At 55.7% G+C, this 17,957-nt stretch overlaps 1 protein-coding gene across 1 annotated transcript in view; it reads right to left on the bottom strand.

Moving 5' to 3' along the window:
* The window catches only part of Col4a2 (collagen type IV alpha 2 chain), a 117,599-nt gene that overhangs the window by 41,250 nt on the left and 58,392 nt on the right, over positions 1–17,957 (bottom strand). Inside the window, exons 5-6 of the mRNA XM_087193120.1 lie at positions 748–882; positions 626–670 (exon numbers count right to left, since the gene is read on the bottom strand). Coding sequence (XP_087049246.1) covers positions 626–670; positions 748–882 — 180 coding nt within the window. The remainder of the gene's footprint in view (positions 1–625; positions 671–747; positions 883–17,957) is intronic.

Here is a 17,957-nt window from a genome sequence, read left to right as displayed (position 1 = left end):
GCACTGACATCTGCGTCTCCACGCGAGGCTTGGGAAGCAGATGTCTTGGCACCGCAGCTGCAGACGAGGGGAGGCGTGAGGACAAGCGACAAACATTTATCCCGAGGTCAGATCTGGCCAGGAGGCAGGCCTGGGAAATCTGCACTCGCCTCCCTGGGAGGAGCGCCCTGAGTCAGGCTGTTTGGTTTGTTATTTTATGCCACAAGAAGTAAAGTAAACTAGGTTAGAAAAACACATTTTATTGCACTTTGAGATTTTTCTCATGAACAGCCCATGCCTTTCCCTTTGCTCACGCTGTGTGCGGTCACCCGCGGGCCCTGGCTGCTCCAATGCGGGGCCGTGTCCTGTCTGCCCTGGCCGTCCGTCCAGCTGTCCCCAAGAAAGCCAGACTGGCCCTTCCCAGCGCAGCTGCCGCAGGCCCGCGCCTCACGCAATGCAAGGCCCGGGGAGCTCGGGAGCCGTGAGGAAACCACCCCGGACTGACTGGGCTCCCAGGGAAACCTCTGCGCTCACGTCTGCCCTAAACACCCGAGGAGGCCTCCTTCTAGATGCTTCCCCACGCCAGCATGCCTGCCGCCCACAACACACACAACGGCACAAAACCGCAAGCTTCCACAGCACCTACCGGAATCCCGTTGGCTCCGGGGAATCCAGAAACGCCTCTGGGGCCCTGTGAGGAAGGAGAACAGATTAACCAGGGCCACTCACCCAGCGCCCCAGAAGCAGGGACTCCGGCGCCTTCCTTACCACGTCGCCTTTGGGCCCGGGCGTCCCGGGAGCTCCTCGCTCGCCCTTGTCACCTTTGCGGCCTTGCAGCCCTGGGAATCCTTGAAGTCCTGGTGGCCCGTGGAAGCCTGGGAGACCTGCTGGCCCCGGCAGACCCTGCAGGACAACACACGTTCAATTTCACAATTAAAGCGAGATACCTGTGGTGCACACCTGTAATCCTCACACTCTGGGAGGCTGAGGCAGGAGGACCACAAGTTGTTTGAGCCCAGCCTAGGGACTCTCAATTTAGTGAGACCCTGTCTCAAAATGAAAAATAAAAAAGGGCTGGGGACGTAGCTCTGTGCAAAGGCCCTGGGTTCAATCCCCAGTATTGCAAAAAACAAAACAAAGCAAACCCGAAAATCACCCACCCAAGACACTCATTTCTAATCCCTGCTATCTGCCACACTCCATTCATCCTCAAAGAGCTACAGTCTTCAGAGAGCATTCAGACAACTACTGTTTTCTCCACAGCGCTAAAGAGGGATTTCTGGCTAGAGGAAGAGGCCAGAGTCTATGGGGAGACTATCAAGCCGAGACAACACAGTCCTGGGTGACTGACTCAGTGCTACAGTGGAATGGCAGCCCTGGGTCGGGCTGCACAGAACCTGCTTACCGGGCTTCTTTCTGATCTTTCTGGTGTTAAAACTGAAGTCTCAAATGGATGTGTGCAACGCCATCTCTGTACTCTCAGAGAGGTGTGGAAGTACGTGCTGGGTCCAGAGAGCAGACACACCCGTGTCTAATTATCTCTCCCTTTTGTTCACACTTCCGGAAGAAGTAAGTGGTTATGAAGTGTGTAAAACAGTGCACCATGCACACTCATCAGTGACTGGGGGACATGGAGAGATCAGAGCCCTGCCCGTGGCTGGGGGAGAGGCGCAGCAGGTCCTGTGGAAACAGCGTGGTGGAGGTCCCCAAATCGCAGCCACCGCGTGACACAGCAACCTCGCTTCAGAGACCTGCAGAGTCAGGGCAGGACTCAGAGCCCCTCGCTCCCCCTCACAGCAGCGCCGCTGGTGCAGCCCGGGGCCATGCACAGGCGGGCAGACACCAGGGGGCGTCACCCGGCCAGAGGAAGGAGCAGCCCGGACCACACGGGACCTGCAGTGGCCGTGTTTGTAGACACAGAAAGGACGAGGCTGGGAGGGGAGCTTTTCTCATGGGATGGGAGAGTCAGTTTAGGAGCCGACTGCATCCCGACCACCGACCGGGACACCTAATGGAGGACAGAGCGCCCCCTGCTGTCTGTGCCACCTTCCATCCACCGTGTCTTGGGGACTCAGCCCCACACCATTTTGACCCTGAATGGCATTTACCGCACGCGGACTCTACACCGCGTCCGGGCCACACGGTGGGTGTTTGGGGTGTGTCTGCCTTTTGGGTGCTGGGAGCTTCCCGCTGTACACAAGTGTGTGCGAACACCTGCAGAGTTCCTGTTGTTAATTCTCACGTGGAGCACCTGGGAGTGGAGTTGCCGAGTCCTAGGGCAATTTCAGTTTAATTTCTGTCCCCACCAGCAAAGCACAAGGGCTGGGTTTCTCTGCAGCCACCCCAGCACTTGCATCCGCCGTCACTTTGGGGACCAGCCTCTCAGTGTCAGCTGGCACTGCTTCTGCAGTTCTTCCAGAGCTCCTCCTGGAGTGGAACGTTCCACCCGATTCCACCCAGCTTCCTCTGGGCGGAAGGGTCAGGGAGTCTGAGGGGTCATGCACTAGACCCTCATGCCTAGGACTCAGCACCCACTTCTCTCCCCAGGTGACCCCTGTGGTGCTGGGCTAAACCAGACACTCACACCGTGGCCTGGGGATGCCACGGGTAGGTGCCTTGGGCCACCAGGGCTGTCCCAGAAGTTCGGGCTGCCAGAGGGGCTGTGTGTGGAGCAGCTGGACACTGGGTCAGCAGCGAGGGCTTCCTGCGTGCGCACCACACCATCGGCAACTTTCACCCCAGCCCGACTGCTCCGGCTGGAAAACTTCATTCCATCTCTTCCTTTACTTTCTGAATAAGTATGTTAAAAATAAAAACTGCCCCAGAGAGAGGAGGAGTCTTCTTTAATTGTCTTTGCATAAATCTCAACATCTCCTAAATTCCTAAGGCTCTTAAAATTCCTGCAATATCCATGATAAGAGTAATACCACAAAATATTTCTTACAAGTGAGCGGCTGCTACGGGAAGGAGTTAAGATTCCATCCCGTAAGCATGCCCTGCACCAGACAGTTCAGTTAATAGAGCTGTACCACTTCCTGGAAGTAGGATACTGGAAAACATCACTTAATTGTATACGCAATGAGATCAGAAAATGCGGTGAATGTTTAAATTAAAAAATTACATGTGCATGTACCAACTTCCCACAAAGAATGTAAACATTATGTGCTACATACATGTACGAGTAGACAAATTATTACAGCAAAAGACCACGTGAATTCCCTCAAAATCCTCCCCCTTGCTTTGAACATGCTCATCCCATTTTTCTTGTCATTTCTTTTTTCTTTTTTTGGTACTGGGGATTGACCTCAGGACCTTGAGCTTGCCAAGATTTTCTTGCCATTTCTGCAGTAGGTCTGGAGTCCTCTTTCCTGAGGTTCTTTAGTTGTGCTGTCCTGGCTGCCTCGATGTCCTGAATCATATTCAAAATGTTTCCCCTTCATGGTCATTTTGAGTTTGAAGAAGTGCCAGAAGAGACATGGTGCCAGATCTGGTGACTAAGGTGGAGGAGGACACAGAGTCTTGTTTTTACCCAGCCTGCCTTTCTAGTGGATGGTGCTCGGCAGCAGCAGTCACTATATTTTTGATCACGCCTGGTGAAGACATGCAGGAGAAAGGACTCCAGACCTGCTGCAGGAAGTGGCAAGTGCAGTGGGATGAGTGTGTTTGAAGTGAGGGAGACGATTTTGAGGGGATTCATGGCAGTTCATCTCTTACTGTACTAAATTTTAAGCATGCTAAACAGTAACCGTGTCTTTTGATCACTACTGCGTCCTCTGGGAGAAGCCTTGTCGTGGGTTTAACCTGGCTGACCTGTCCTTATGAGGACACCGGGCAGCCGGGAACTCCCGTCAGGGCTCAGGGAGCTGGGGGGCACTAGCGCTTGCTGGGCAGCAGAGTCCAGGCCACAAGACCCCTGGATCTGTGCTGGACCCCAGGAGGTTCCTTGGTACCGGGAAGTTTGAGAATCACCGTGCGGTACCACCGCGTCCCCTCCGGGGCTCGGCTCACAGGGCAGGAGACGCTTATCTTCAAAGAGAAAAGGTCAGAGCCCAGGGCTTGGGGCTAGGTCTGTGGCATCTCTCTCCCTCTCACGCTCTGGTGACACTGTCAGGCACAATACGTCGCGGTCACCGTGGCAGGTGCTGCACTCCCTGCCCCTGGCTCGCCCAGCAGACAGGCCAGGCCGGACTCGGCTCCCACTCCTTAAATCCTGTGGCCACACTGCCACACTGATGCACACCGAGCTTTCCTGAGTTTGGGAGCCGAGCTTCCGAGAGCAGAGGAGAGCAGTCAGAAGTGCGCGTGCGCACAGTCAGCCTGCAACCTGAGCAGCCGGGAGAAAGGCCTGTGAATCAGGGTGCAGAACCCCGCTGGGTGTCGGAGTGGAGTCTGCTTCTACCCAAGCTCTTTAACCTTCCAGCATGCCTGGTAAGGAAGCGAGAGTTCCATCTGCCAGAGGAGGATGAAAAAAGTTTCCAAAAATAAAAATCTGCAGGGCAGCATTTTCCTGGTAGAGCAGAAACGAGCCGCGGTGACGCACGGGCCTCGTCTGAATGGTAGGAAATCCCTCCTCCTTCCTAAGCTGGCTCTTCCTGTGTCACCTTTCATGGGCACCGGCGCCCCAGACAGCTCTGTCCTCTCCCCTTCCCGGGGACCCGCCCTTCCTCTGCCGGCCCAGGCGTGTCCAATGCCGAGGGCAGCAGCGCCCGGTGACACTGGGGAATTCCAGCCCAAGTCCTACTGGACTTCTGTCCGCTCTTTGCCTCACATTAGAAAATGTCAGATGTTCCCCAAGGCAAGACTGCTCTCGGATCCAGGAAAACAATTTCTCCATCCAAGATTTGGAAGCATTCATGGTTCTTAAGGAGGACTGGTAACTTTTGTGAGCATTTTCATATCGCCTGGCATGAGCCAGGAAAGCCCAGTCCAAGCTGATGTGAATGTGAAGTCAGGATTTATCCAGTATGTTTCGGATCTGACCATCTATACACAACGGGCAACTGTGGCTTCCACGCAACACAACTGGAAGTGATCTTAAATCTGCCTCCGTGACACACACTTTCTTACTTAATACACCAAATTTGGCACTTTTCTATGGTAAGGATTTGTTATATGGGGTAGGACAAAATGATCTTCTCTCCCAAATTATTTGGTGATTATGGTACTAGGGTCAATGTAAAGTAAATAACATTCCTATGCAAAGAAGCACACCTTCATGCTTACCTCATTCCATATTCAAACATTTATTTGAAACAGATCATAGGTCCAAGTGAAAGAGCTAAACCTATAAAATGCATAGAAGAAAACACAGGGAAAATCTTTGTGAATTTGGGTTGGTAAAGATTTCTTCTTTTTGTTTGTTTGTTTTGAGAGAGGGTATGTAGTTCACTATGTAGTTTATTGTATGTACTTCAGACTGGCCTTGAGCTCTCTATGTAGCCCAGGCTGGCCCTGAACTTGTGATGATTCTCCTGCCTCAGCCTCCTGAGTGCTGGGATCACAGGTGTGCACCTGCCTTGGTAAAGATTTCTTACATAAGGCACAAAGATCACAAACCATTAAGGAAAACAGCTGACAAGATGCAAAAGCTCAACTGTCAAAAGATACTGGGACAAATAGTTGCAAAACATGTGTTTGACAAACAGGTTCTACCTAGAATCTGTGAAGAATTCCTGAAACTCAGTCCTAAGAAAACCAATGACTCAACTGAAAAATCTGGCAGAAGATTTGAACAGACGTCACCAAAGAAGAGGTGCGGGTGGAAAACGGGCACTGAAAAGATGCTGAATGTGGCTGATCAGAGGGAAAAACAGCGTGAACCTGCAGAAAGGTGTAAGTGCAAACTCCTAGGACGGCAGTGGCAATGCCCGGTGCTAGTGGGCACCGCACTTGGAACTCCGGCACAGTGCGGGTGGATGCAGCAGAGCATGGCGGCAGGGAGAGGCTCGAGTTTCCTGCCAATGCTCCACGTCACGGCCCCTCCTGGCTCTGTGCCTGGGACTGGACAGGCTGCCCACTGGAGACCTGCATGTCTAAGCTTAACGGGCAGACAGGACCCAGAGCCCTGCAGCGGCGAGCGGATAAACAAACTGGGGGCTCCACGGTGCAGCCAGCACTCTGCAGGCAGAAGGAACAAAGTATGGGGTGTGTGTGGGTGAACCCCAACACTCAACTCTGGGAAGCCAGACCCAAGGCCTCCCGTGCTTGCTTCGGTCCTCGGCCGGGGGCTGGAGGAGATGTGGGGGACCTGCTCTCCGTCAGGGTTTGGCGGCTGTTTGGCGGTTCCCTGAGTGGCTTGGAACTGATGGGCTGGGCTCAAACGGACAGGAAAGGATGGAGCGGAGGTGGCGAGGAGACAGCAGCCTTAATGCTTTTGTGAGCCCGGTCCTCTCTTCTAGGTTCACAGACAGAGGGCGTTTAGCAGAGAGGGGAGTGTGAGCTTCGAGACATGCAGCCACAAGCTTTTAAAACTGTCTGCCTGGGAGGCAGAATAACGAGAAGGGGCCAAGGCTAGGAGCCTTGTCGGGAGCCTGGGCCACCAGAGCTGCAGAGGGGACAGCCCTGGGGGAGCTGGTCCTGCCCTGCTTGATCTCCATGAAGAGCCAGAGCCTGGAGGTGCCGCCAGAGCGCAAAGATGGAGCTCTGCAGTTGGATCTGGCATGGCCTGGGAGGACTCACGTTCTAAAGCTGAGAGACACGGCTCATGCTCTGGTCCCCCTAGAATGTGAGTCTCAAATGGGCAGTGCTGGGCAGCCGCCCTCCTGGTCTTGAGCCTGAGGGCCAGCAGAGCTGCTTGGGTGTGGGTACGGAGCCGCCTGGCATATGCTGGCACACCGATTTCCTGGGAAGGCCTCACTACCCTGTGCTTCCTAAATAAAACCATCTCATTCGCCTGAGTGCGAATCATTGCCCAAGAGGTCAGCCTGGTTCCCTGAGCCTCCTGGCGCCCGAAGGGACAGGCTGTTGGCGTGAGGATGGGTAGGGCTTGGGGAGCAAGGTGGACAGCGAGGGCTGGGCTGGGGCCGCACGCAGAGGCCTGGCTCTTAGCCCACATGAACCTTAGAGACGCCCTCCCTGCTTTGGCACCTGGCAGCCTGGGACGCAGAGCCAACCATCTGAACATCACCCAGGACAGCCTGCCCATCATCACGAGTGAGGGAGACAGGGCACTGAGTGCCGAGAGTGACAGTTAGGACGGAAGGTCACTAAGGTGTCACCCAAGTCACAGCGAGCGGTGACTGAAAGCCAGTTGCCTGTGTTCACTGCTTCCACCGAGCGAGTTTGCAGGCGCCAACCGCACGTGCCAACCACACGTGCCAATGCTTTCCTGGCATTGTCCAGGCCCATTCACACCCAGCGATGGCGTGAGTCACAGTGGAGCTCCTGAGAACCACGCTGGGTGCTCAGTCCCACCCCACAGGGCCAGGCGAGGGGCGGGCACTGGCAGAGGGCCTCCCTGCAAGATGGCCCCGCTGACCCCCAGCCGGGGCGGGGCCACAGTCACACCCGCCGGGCACCCAGACGGGACAGTGGTGGAGCTGAAGAAAAACGCTCTGGCAGTTCGCACCGTACCGAGCGGGTTGGGAGCCAGGCCTGCACAGCCAACAGAGAAGAAAGGTGCAGGCCTGGCTCCGCTGCGCTGAGCCCCGAGGCTCCCCAGTCTCTTTATTCCAAACGTGAGACTGAACTTCCATGTGACGTGAGCAGGACAGGTGCCACCTTCCGCTTCTGTCTGGTTTTAAACTCGTTTTCCGCCTAGACCTCTTCTCTGGTGGCGTCTGTTCAAGTCTTTTGCCAGATTTCTCTGAGCCTAAGGCAGCCTGCAACCACCTGAGCAGTGTGGCTGTGACTGGCAGTGTGGAAACCAGCGGTGTGGTAACCGCCCGCCATGTGCCAAACAACCCATCCCATGAACCCTTTCGAGAAACCTACAAAAATATATTTTCTACAAATATATCTACCATAAAGAAAGACATGTCTTTACCACCGCAGGGTCAGCACCTGTCAGTTGCACACCGTATAAGATGAGCACATGCTTGTACCAAAGCCCTGTGCATAAAGGACGAAGGGCGGCTGCTCTCTGGCTCGCTCTTCCGCTCCGCTCCGTGCTCAGGGCCCTGCCTGGGGCCTGCTCTTCACTGTCCGTGGCCGTCGGCCCGCCTGGCTCCAGGGCACCCAGGCTCCCGATCACTGTGAGTTCCAGCGCTGCCTGGTGGCTCTGTGTTCTCATGGCGCAATGGCAGGGTGGAAGGAAGACCCTGCACTGTGGGCCACCTCTGCCCCCGGCTTAGGCCGTGGGTGCGCTGCCCGCTGTCCTGCTGTGAATGTGATAAATGCTCCATGAACCGCTGCCCTCAGGAAACCGCTCCACTCTTGGGATCTCTGGCAGACGCCCCACTCCCTTTGGCTCCTGAGCCCCAGGGTGGCCTGACTCAAGAGGGCCTTTTGGCCTCTGCGTCTGCTCCTGACACTGTGTCTTCAGAAACTGCTCGATTTTTACCACTTCCCTCTTCCTCCGCTTCCTTCTTGGGTTCTTAGCCTCCTTGTCTGCCATTTTAATTGCGTTTTCTCAGTCCTTTTAAGGAAGCCTTTATTTCTAATTTACCTTCAATGAAATCCACTTCTAACAAGCACAGCAGAGTCACTTGAGAGTTACCAACTCCAGACCCGGGCCAGCTCAGTGCTGCGCATCCCTGAGCTCCCTGTAGCCCTGTCACCCACTGTGTGTCTCCAGGCATCCACTTCCGCATTCTCCGGAGTCCAGTGTGTGGTCTTGTGCACCTGCCTCTTCCGCTGGGCACGGTGAGTTCAGATCACCCACCAGTTGTGGGCACTGTGGGCTGTGAATGTCACTGGGGCTGCAGGGCTGCCTTCCAGACGGGCTGTGGCCTTTGCATCCCCTTCAGTGGTGGCGAGAGTGCCAGCTGCCCCGGTCCCTGTGGGAACTGGCCTGGTGAACCTCTCCGTTTAGCTAGCCTGACAGGGGTGTGGGGTGAGCACTGGGGTTTCACCTCATCCCTTTTATCCTCACAGGCCGCTCCCTTTCTGAATCCCAGACCCAGCTCAGGGTTCCCGTGTTCCTGTTTCCAGTGTGACTCCCCTTGGGTGGCGAGAACAGTGTCCCAGGCCCCTGCCACTGCCCCATAGCACCGTGGCCTGACCCACCAAGATGCCCCACAGTGTGCTTATGCCACAGCGCCCTGAGATGGCCCAGTGCCTCTGGGACCCTGGCCCTTGAGCAGGGGCGCCCCTGCATTCAGCTTCTGTCCCCAGCACACCCAAGGGCTCTGACACCAGAGCCGCCCCACGAACTCTGCCAGAGGAGCGGGCTGTGCTCTGCACTCATTCACTCAGCTCTGCCTCCCCCTGAGTCGGGATCTCCCGCAGCGACCTTGGTCTTACAGCATTTTTCTTTTGCCATGTTGGGCATGGAACCCAGGCCTGGCATAAGCTGGGCCAGTGCTCCCCGCCGAGGTGCACCCCAGCCCTGGGCCCTGTCTGACTTTGGAAGCAGAGCTCCGGCCAGGATGCAGTCACCAGCGGGAGATCACTGGGCCTGCAGGGGCAGCCCTGTCAGACACAGCGCGAGATGCCATCTGCTGCAGCTGCGGGGAGGAGGCAGGGCTCTGAGGCTTGCTGCGGTGGTTTCTGACCTGAGTCGCTCAGGACAGAGCGGCGGATAAACCGAACCCGCAAGAGCAGCGGGGTGGAAACACTGAGACTCGGGGTGAGAAGCTACAGAGAAGAGGGGCGAATTCACAGCAGGCATCTTGGGAATGGCCACAAAAGGAGTAACTGCTCTGAAATTGAATTTTAACTTGACATCAACAGAAGCCATCTCATTACCTCCAACGTTCGTGCAGGAATGGGTCCAGTTCCAGCAGTCAACACCAGATGGCAGCAGGAACCTCATGACCTGGATGGACTTCAGGCTGGATTCCCAAGGCCGACGTCGAAGGCTCCAGACGGTTTGGGTCACGGTGACTCATCTCCGTGGGTGCGAGGCAAGAACCTAATGTTACGGGAAGCGCGTCTCCTGTGGGAGGACTGGTGGAAACTGACAGCAGGGTTCCAGTGGTGGCTGGGAGCAGAGTGGATTATAGCTGGTTCTCCCCAGGCGGGGGCCGAGCTGGCTCAGAAAGGAGTCCCTGAGCCCCCTTCTGTCACTTGCTGGCAGGAGCCTCGCACAGGCCGGGCAGGTGAGCTGAGACTTCACGCGCCTGAGATCCGGCCTGTGGGTCAGGAGCCAGCCTGACGCTCGGGCACACATGTGCTTCTTATGCTTTGCATCCATTCTGTGGGCAGACGGAGGTGGGCCGTGGTCACTCCCCTGGCTCTGTGAAGGGCAGGCTCAGGCCCAGGGCTTCAGGGCAGTCCCGAGGGCATGTCCTCCCACAGACGTCCTCGAGGAGCAGGTATGACTGTGGGCCTGGCTCTGTCTTCCCCATGAGCCCCGAGCAGATGGTCAGGCTGCTGGTGACACTGACGGAGGCCGCCTGGGTCAAGGCCACAGGCTGTCTGAGGCTCTGCGATGGCCTCTTTGATGCTCCCTGGATGGATGGAATTCAAATGTTCTCCGACCCTGTGTGAATACTTTAGCCTTTGTTCTTGGCCTGTGTGGCTCCACCCTATGTATATTCAGGTGCACCCATGTGTGTCTGTTTGGCAGAATTAGGGATTAAACGCTGTCTCCTGCAAGTAAAGCAACTGCTCTACCACTGAGCTACAACCCCAGCCGCCGTGAACTGGACCGGCAGACAGCGCAGGGGAAGCCAGTCACAGTTCGGTCACTTTGTAGCCACTCTGGGCACAGGGATGACACCACCGCCTTGAGGAAGCCACAGTTGCCACCCACAGGGCCTCCGGATGACGGGCTGCAGGAGGACCGTGTCCTACAGGTGCTGAGGTGGCAGGGCGGGAAGGTGCTGGGGGTCAGCCTGCACCTCCCAGAGGAGGAAACGTCTCCCCCAGGAAGACAGTGGCTTGGGGATCCCCGGGTCAGGAACTGGCCCTGTGACAGTGAGAGGAGCCCCCACCTTTCTGATGGGGACAGATGCCCTGAGCGGGGTCTGGGAGCCTCGGGAAGAAGGGGCAGAGGGCAGGGCAGAGCTGGCAGCCACGTGGCTGATGAGGAACAAGAGTACGTGAAGGTGACTTCTACCTCGGGGTTGGGAGGACGCCATGAAGCCAGAGAAAGCCTGGGAAGTAGGGGCAGAGCTGGAGGGGTCTCAGGAGGGGAGCGGGTTTAGGAAGTAGCTGAGGGGACAGCAGTGATGGAAGAAATCACGGCTGCTCCGAACGCCCGGTGTGAGCTGGGGACACGGCAGGATGTCGGGGCTCCCCGCGGCTGGGACCTGTGTGCAGTGACACCTGCAGTCCACGGCTCAGGACGGCTCCCAGCACTGGGTCATTCCTCTCTCGTGTGCCATGTGGTTCTTGAAGGTTTGAGGGTTTTTTTTTTGCAGGGTTGGGGACCAACCCGGGGCCTCAAGCATGCTAGGCAGGGGCTCTGCTCTGGCCCTGGAAGCCTGCTTTTGGGAAGGGAATGGCAGACAGCCCAGTGCAAGTCAGAGCTCAGTCTTCTATTCCCGTCTCTGAGAGTGTTCCCGATTTTGGAAGTGATCCTCTGAGGGCTTTGGGCAGAGTGTTATTCCCGGCCAGACTGAGCGTCCTGAGTGTAGTCCTACGTCACCAGCCCTCTGGGGCCACTGGAGGGCGCTGTCCTCGCCCTTGTGGGCAGCAGGGAACAAAGCCACCTCCGGGCCGCGCCCAGCCTTGCAGATGGCCCAGGGCACCATGGATGCCTCAAGACCCCCGCTGGTTGAGGTGAGTCACTGGATGGCCCCTCAACACACAATAAAGGAGGGGCCCGGCCCTCGGAGACAGACCTCTGCTCAGTCCCTGCGAAGATAAGGATGGCTCCTCCGTGCGGACATGAAACCTGGGACCTGGCGGGAGGAAACCGGTGACCTGCAGGGCCGTTCCTGAGCGGTGACTCCGCAGGGCGTGCGCTCCGGACCCAGGGCACTGGTCCTCTCCAGCGGCATTGCTGGAAGAACATGAGATGGGAGGTGGGGAGAGCCCAGCGGCCCGGCTGTCGGCTGAGCAGGCACCTTGTCCAGCAAGGCACTGTGGCCTCATGGGGCGAGTGCGGATGCCCAGGGAGCAGCCGGCCGAGAGGCCTTGTCCTTGCCTCGTCCTCGTGGTCCCTGGCGGCCTCCACGTGGGGTGTCCAGGCATGGCCATGCTGGGGCCACACGGGAGATGTTTGGGCTCCAGACTGCCCATGTCCGGCGTACCAAGGGCCCCACGCCAGGCCCCCTCAGGCCCCCTCAGAGCGAGATGGTTGGCAATGACAGGAAACGGGGAGACGGCGGGATCTGGGGGCACAGGAGGACCACTGCGCTCCTGTCACAGAGTCTGGGTTCTTCGTTTAGCGAATGCCTTTCTTCAGGATTCACACGGGACCAGAGCGATTCCAAAGCCACTTCCTATTCCCACCTCGGGCCAGGCAGGGCTGGCCTTGGCTGTGCTAGGACACCGCACTCTTGCTACATACAGAGCAGCAGGACCAGGCCGGGGATTTAGCTCAGTGGTGCCGCCGCCTGCCTCACAAGCATGAGGTCCTGACTTCAATCCCCAGTACCAAAAAAAAGAAATGTGGTTCCAGAGCAGCAGGACCCAGTTGTCAGCCCTGGGCCTGTGGCACCCTGTTGCCCTCCTGGATTGTGCTCCTGGCCGGGGTGCTGGCCCTGACTGACTCAGCATCTTCCCTGGGTACTCTGGGTTTTGTATGGAGCTGTGCCAAGAAATCCCTTCTTCTTTTTAGGGTCTTGCTATGTAGCCCAGGCTGGCCTCAAACACATGGTAATCCTCCTGCCTCAGCCTCCCGAGTGCTGGGATTCCAGGTGTTAGACACCATGCCAGGCTTATTATAAGTTTAGAAGGTGTGAATCCACAAAAGTGTGAACAATATGAAAGAAAACACAGGGTGTGAACTCTATTAAGGGCTGACTTCCAGTAAGCACTGTGGCTGATTTATAAATTGCAAACAAACAACGAAGCCCAGGACTCACACCTGAGTGTGACGATGACTGCAGCAGCCCAGCGGCCCGCACGCTGGAGTCGGCCTGCACGAGGCGCCTTCTCCCTCCTGGCGACAGGTGCCTGCATCTCCTGCAGCCTCTCTGCAGCCAGGAGTGCCAGAGCTTGCCGTGTGTGGCCCCTGTGGCCTGCTCCTGGACAGTCCCAAGGCCATGGACGTCCTGGGGCAGTTTGTCCACGTGCCTGCCTCTTGCCACTCGCCTTCACACGGACGGCTGGGCACAGGCAGTTATGGCTCGGATTCGCTATCTGGTTTGCATCTGGGAATTACGCGGACAGCGGCACCGAATTTACTATCAGCTCAGCTCAGCCCGGCAGTGGTTTCTCTGAGCCTAGCGTGACTCTGAAGGCAGGTACCGGAGCGGCATGTGGCAGGGACTCACTGGAAAGTGCTCTCCAGGGTCGTAGGAAGGGGCCTGGCAGCTTCTGGCTGCTCATCCGCTCCCCCTCCCAAGCTCACGGTCAGAGACCACAGGAGTGCCCTCAGACCGCCAATGTCTGCGTCACAGCAGAGCCCGCAGGCCCCAGCAAGGAGCAGGGTTTCTACTCTTCATACCGAGTGAGAACTCCGAAGACACTGTGAAAGACGAGTTGTGTTTGTTTTAGTTCCCATGACAGCAAGCAAAACCCCACTGTCACCTAAAGCACATCAGCGCGGCTCCCCAAGCGTGTGGGGCGCCCCTTGTGGTGTGGGGGCGACAGGGAACATCACCTGCTGGAGTCATTTGCCGACTCACTTGGGAGACGTGGGGTGTGCCGAGCTGAGCTTGTTTGATCCCCTGACCGCAGCTACTCTGACAGGAGGTCAGCCGAAGGGCCGTGCCCCATGGCCATAGGGGCTCACTTCCGGCAAAGCCTCTGCTCTCACCCCGTCCCCTGCACCCCGTGACAGCAGGCAGCCGCCCCTCTCCGTGCAGTTAAGGGCAGCGCTGCACAGCTGCTCGGCTGGAACAGTGGCTGTGAAGCTGGGGACTGCGTGAGCCAGCTCCACGGTTAGGGGAGAAGCTGGAAGCTGTGGGTGTGTTCTCAAGGCCGGAGGAAAATTCCGGAAGTCCCACAGATGTTTTCTGTTAGAAGGCTGGAAGCCTCAGGAGCTACATCTTCTTCTTTTAAAACACAGGTTTATTTAGGAAGCGCTTCTTCCTTTTCCAATAGTTCCCTGCTACGCTTACCAGACGAGCGCTGATGGCGGTGAGCTCCTGGGCCTTGAGTGCCCGCCTGCAGCCCCCAGCATCCCTAGACTTCACCTGACTTTCCCACTCACTCTTTTCTCTTATTTCCTTAAGTGGAATTAGAACTTTTTCTTTAATCACCTTGAAATGAAAATCAGGTTTCAGTAGTTACGGTATTTTCCTCCTATGGGATATGATGTAATAGTCATCTTGATCATGGTTTTGCTTTGGGGTGTTCTTTGATAAATGGGGACCCCACTCAGGGGACCCGCGATCAAGTCAGGGAATACTGAAAACGTCCTGTGCTCTAATGCCAACCATGGATGTGGACTTGAAAACGTCCAGGTCTCACGTTTCTCATCTGCTTAAGAACTCCATTTTTATGACATGTGTAAAACATGGTCTCCAAAGAGCTCACAGAAGACTGGATCTGTAGAACAGGAAGGGCACCTTTCCAGAGCACAGGCCAGGGCGCTGCTCTCCTCGCTGGCTGCGGTGCATGGAGCAGAGCCCCAGCTGGCCGCGCATTCTGGAGAGTTAATCCAATCGCTGCACACGGTTGCTGTTTAGAGTGCGGGTGTGGAACTGATTCAAGAACATTCGATTCTCTCGGTGTTGGGCAATTACAAAAGGCAACAAGAATGTTAATGGGGAATCCTACAGAAGGAAGGTCTGCCATTGCCCGGCCCCAGAAACCGCAGCAGAAGCCAGCCTCACCGGGCCAGCCCCTGGCCTCGAATCCATTCCCCCTCGAGGAGCAGGTGGCCTCTTGTCCCCCTGCCAGGAGGTTCACGGAGTGCACATATAATCAGATTACAGCGAGTTAGGCCAGTTCGTGGGAATTTATGTTTCAAACATTTTCATGGCAGATCTCCCAAAATTTCAACAGTTTTTGAAAAGTTCCAATATGTTCAGATATTTCTCAAAAGTGGATTGCATCACCCAGGGACTGTTATGCATCGGGGGAGGAACGATTTCACAAGACCCGGGCTTAGTGAGACACAGGTGTCTTTTGGGTGCTGGAGGGACAGGAGCAGGTAAAGGAACTCAGGTCTGCAGAGAGTGGGTCGGAGCCAGCCCAGCCCAAGCGACTGCTTACAAACTGGTGAGGGCGAAGCTGAGCTTTGCCAGAATCCAGGACGGGCAAGCTCAGGGCAGCCCCTCTCGGGGAGGGCTTATCCTCCTCTGCCATTGTCACCTTGAGGACTCGGACAGCTGGCTTAACCTCAGGCTTTGCACCGAGCGCATGGGTGTTTCTGCTCCAATTCCTCGAGTTCAGTGTGAGCCAGAGAGCAACCCTGCAGGTGTGCAGAGGTGTGTCTTCGCCTTCTCTCCTGTGCCCTCGCGCTCCTTCCCTGTTCTGAACACCTTTCCCCTCCTCACCAGAATACACACAACAGCCACTTAGCAGTATGTGCATTCTTTTAATTTGACTGCCAAAGAAAAAAATTCTTATGACCAAAAATGGCAGGAATTTGAGGTTGGTTTCTTTTGATAAAATGGCTTAAAAAGCCCTAGAGGTAGTTCTATAACTAAGGAAGAAAATAGTTTCATATGAATTTGAACTAAAAAAGGGATGCTTTAAAGAAATGATCCTAAATTACTGTGGTAGCTGAACTAGATGATTCCCAACTCAGACCTTCTGGGCTACAGGCATCTGGCTCTGTGTGATGTCCACTATGCCTTCCACCATCCCATCCTGAAGCACGTGGAGACTGAATTCATGCTCTAATATTTAGTAGATTACGTTTACTGATGCATTGCAATAGGTAGCTGAAGTTTCCTCTTAATAAATATGCGTTTTATTATTTTTAGCTGCAACTTGAATAAATATATTTGGCCTTGTGTGTTTTCCCCCAAAGCAATATGTAAAAATAGTAAGAGAAATGACCAAGAAAGAGGAGGGACAAGACAAAGAAGAGGAGGCGGCAGCCAAAAAATGGGATTTGATTCAGATTTTTGTGCTTTTCTAAAAATAACATCAAAGCCCTTGCAGGTCCCTTGCTGTGGCCTCCACTTGTCCGTTTTCCCAGAATCCCTTGATTCTCACACATGACACAGCTGTCTTCGTGCGTATTTTCAAATCATTAGCAGGGCTGTTAAAGTTAGAGGATCTCTACTGGATTCTAAGCAGCAAAAGTAACTTTCACGTATAAAATCGCTATGACGCCTCACGCTGGAGACCTCTCCCAGCCTCCCAGCACGGGGCGACTGCTCCCTAGCCAGCCCGTCCTGTCCCCGAGCCACTCCCTGCCACACTGCACCTCGAGTGGCAGTCCAGCTCATGCCAAGGATCTCGACCTCTGAAAGCGCCTGCCTCGCCAAGATTGCGAAACATGCCACCTACGACGTTCTTAAAAGATGGAAAAAAGTTCGCCAGTCTGTTCGTGGAAAATATGTCTGGGTCACTAAGTGGAGATGAGAAATGGAAATTCTTCTCACAGCGCTCTGCTAATGTCTTTTCCTAATCAAGCCCATAAACCCCAACAGCCTGAAGCCTGCACGCAGGAGGCGAGGGCACAGCTAGGATGCCCCCCCACCCCCAGGCTCCTTGTTCCCACTCTGCACAAACCACTTCTCAGTGGCTTGAGTTTGGCAGAGCCGCCGTGGAGACTAGGCCAAGCCCCTTGTGCTGCGTGTATAAGTAAGCAGCTGTAACTCATCTCAGGCAGACACAGATGGGGCGTATCAGCAGCGGGCCAGAGGTCTCAAAGCCTCCGCATCCTGTAACATTCACAGGGCTCTGCACTGTGGTCTTGGCACGTCTGCTCCAGAGCAACACTATGCCCAAGGATGGTAAGGCTGAGAGTTCTGGGATTAGTCATGTCCCAGAACCTGGGCTTGGTGGGGCCCAAGACTTTCAGAATTTAGAGCTTTGGCTTGCAACCCAAAATAAAACCACAGAACATTTGCATATTCATGAGGGCCTTTTTGAAAACCTACCTGGGCATCAGATTTGACTTGTCCAACAGCTTACAAACAGGAAAGAGGACAAAGGTTTGCTCTTCAGGATAAAGGAGCAGCAACTGTAAACACCAGTGCTGATTTTACTGTCATTAGGGACAGAAACTGCCTTTCTTTCCTCACTGATCAAAGGGGCAACCCCCAGGCATTTCTATAAGACTATGGTTTATTGTAGAGTGGAATTTCATCCTGGGATGTTCGCAATGTTAGAGAAGGGGTAGGAAATGTGCGGCATTTCAGAAGAGGCACCGGTAGGTTCTAGGCCCCGAAGGGCTTCGTGCGGAGCTTTGCTAAGGACGGCCACTTCCAGCCTTGATGGAGTCAGGGGCACCCCACGGGGGCGCAGGACACTGCACCCTCCCACTGCGGCATCAGTCGGAAGGCCCAGACTGGGTGTAGCACTGTCCCCTCCACAGCAAGGCCGGTCCTGCTGTAGCTCAGCTGCCTGCCCATTGTCCTTCTGCGGGATCCACACCTCGAAGGGTCTCAGGACACATCTGCTACGGGGGAGGTGGCTCAGGACTCTCGCTGTGCCCTGGCACCACCTGGCTGCCTCAGGCCAGCCCTGACCCCACTTCAGCACCAGCACCTTTTTGACCAAGGCCACCAACTCGAGTGTCCCCTGACACCGATCTAGGGTGGAGGCGGGGCCCAGACCCATCTGCTCAAAGTGCACCCTGTGAGTCCCGCTGGGTCATTCTGGGTAAAGGCCTCACTGCATCTGAATCGTGTAACAGG

The sequence above is a fragment of the Heterocephalus glaber genome, unplaced genomic scaffold, assembly GCF_053883595.1.
Source record: "Heterocephalus glaber isolate CG9 unplaced genomic scaffold, H.glaber_assembly_v1.0 deba00001579, whole genome shotgun sequence".
NCBI classification, from domain to species: Eukaryota; Metazoa; Chordata; class Mammalia; order Rodentia; family Bathyergidae; genus Heterocephalus; species Heterocephalus glaber.
Note: the sequence above shows the minus strand (reverse complement) of the source record. Positions and strands in the feature narration are given on the sequence as shown.